The sequence below is a fragment of the Egretta garzetta genome, unplaced genomic scaffold (assembly GCF_000687185.1).
Source record: "Egretta garzetta isolate BGI_Z169 unplaced genomic scaffold, ASM68718v1 C8662646, whole genome shotgun sequence".
NCBI classification, from domain to species: Eukaryota; Metazoa; Chordata; class Aves; order Pelecaniformes; family Ardeidae; genus Egretta; species Egretta garzetta.
In genome coordinates, this window is record NW_009269462.1 from 1 (window position 1) to 1,379 (window position 1,379).

The 1,379-nt window shown below is 40.0% G+C and overlaps 1 protein-coding gene across 1 annotated transcript; it reads left to right on the plus strand.

The window, feature by feature from the left end:
• Positions 1 to 4: 4 nt before the first annotated feature.
• On the plus strand, positions 5 to 1,369 carry LOC118453202 (the record flags this gene model as incomplete). The annotated part of the gene is made up of 1 exon (XM_035902779.1): positions 5 to 1,369. A coding segment is annotated over one exon (1,365 nt), but the record flags the coding sequence as incomplete, so codon positions are not given.
• Between the last annotated feature and the right edge of the window lie 10 nt (positions 1,370 to 1,379).

Genomic DNA, 1,379 nt, shown 5'->3' on the forward strand with positions numbered 1-1,379 from the left:
GCTTAGTCCTTTCATGCTGAATGAAACAGCACTGAACTCCCTAAATTTCTCTGACAGCTCAGCAGATTGGCATAGGCTGCCTACTTTTTCCCGTCTGTTACTGACTGTTTCCATGAGGAATAGCAGTATCTATGAACTGCTACAGGTGGGCAGAAATGCTTCCAACCAGTCTGAGTGGGGGCATTTCTCGCGGCTGTGGCACGCCACTGGCGACATGTTGACCACCAAATGGAACCTAACAGAAGTGGGTGAATATGTGAAACTCCTGGAAATTATGAAGAAAGCTCTAGTTCTTGTGGACTTTGGGGTAGATCCTGGAAAAGCATTAGTACATCAGATCTTTCATAATTCTAGTGGAGGAATTAAATCTTCAGATCAGAATTATTTGTATCATTCATTAACACTCTTTTTAAATTCAACTTCTGCCACAAACAGCACACTGGACTTGGAAAGAATATTTCAAGAAATGATTCCACTGTATGAAGTTGGTGGTGAAGGATTGTTCTACCCTAATCCCTATGGAAAAGAAAATCAAGATCTTGTAACTATGGCTGCAGTGATTTGGAATCAGATAATTTTAAATAGGACTCATTTTAATACAGACAAAGCATGGGAGGTTATCAAAATGATTGCACGTCATGCAATCTCTCTTGAAGACACTGAAAATTATCTCAGCACAAATGAAGAAGTGTCATCATTATTTTCTGACTTCTTGTTGACCCCTGTAACTTCTGAAAATTTTGCAGAACAGATCTCATCCCTTGAGCAGCTTCTTGCTGCCGTAGCAAAGGTGAATACCCGTGATCGTTATCTGCTGATATCTTCTTTGTCTAAGCTAATGCAGAAACTCCAGCGTACCCCAGATGGAAGGCAGAGAATTGAACTTCGTGCTTTCTGGCAGATTGCTGAAGCACTGCAGTCCATGAACTGGAGTAGTAAAGACAGTCTCACTTCCCAGTCACTTCTAGATGTACTGCAAAATCAGTTCAGTACCATGAAAAATGACTCCAGTCTTCCTTTCAGTGAGGAACTGAGGCAGCTGGTAAACTTTGCATCTTCCATATATGAGTTATATGGTGAAGAAGACTCCAGAGCAACCAACATCTCCATATACTCACAAGCCATGCAAAGGAGTATCTTAATTTTAAAAGGTTTGCAGAAAAACTATAACATCAGTGAGCTTGAAATTATCAACCTTTTGTTTGATTCTTACAGTAATTATACCCAGAGACTGATTGAAATATGGAGAGAAGGAATGAAAGTCCTTCATGACACCAACTTAAACAAAACATTTGAAGAAAAAATGGACATTATCTATCACTTCTCACATTTGCTGCTGCAGAAGGAGTCCAGTGAGTCTTCCTTATGGCACAATACTT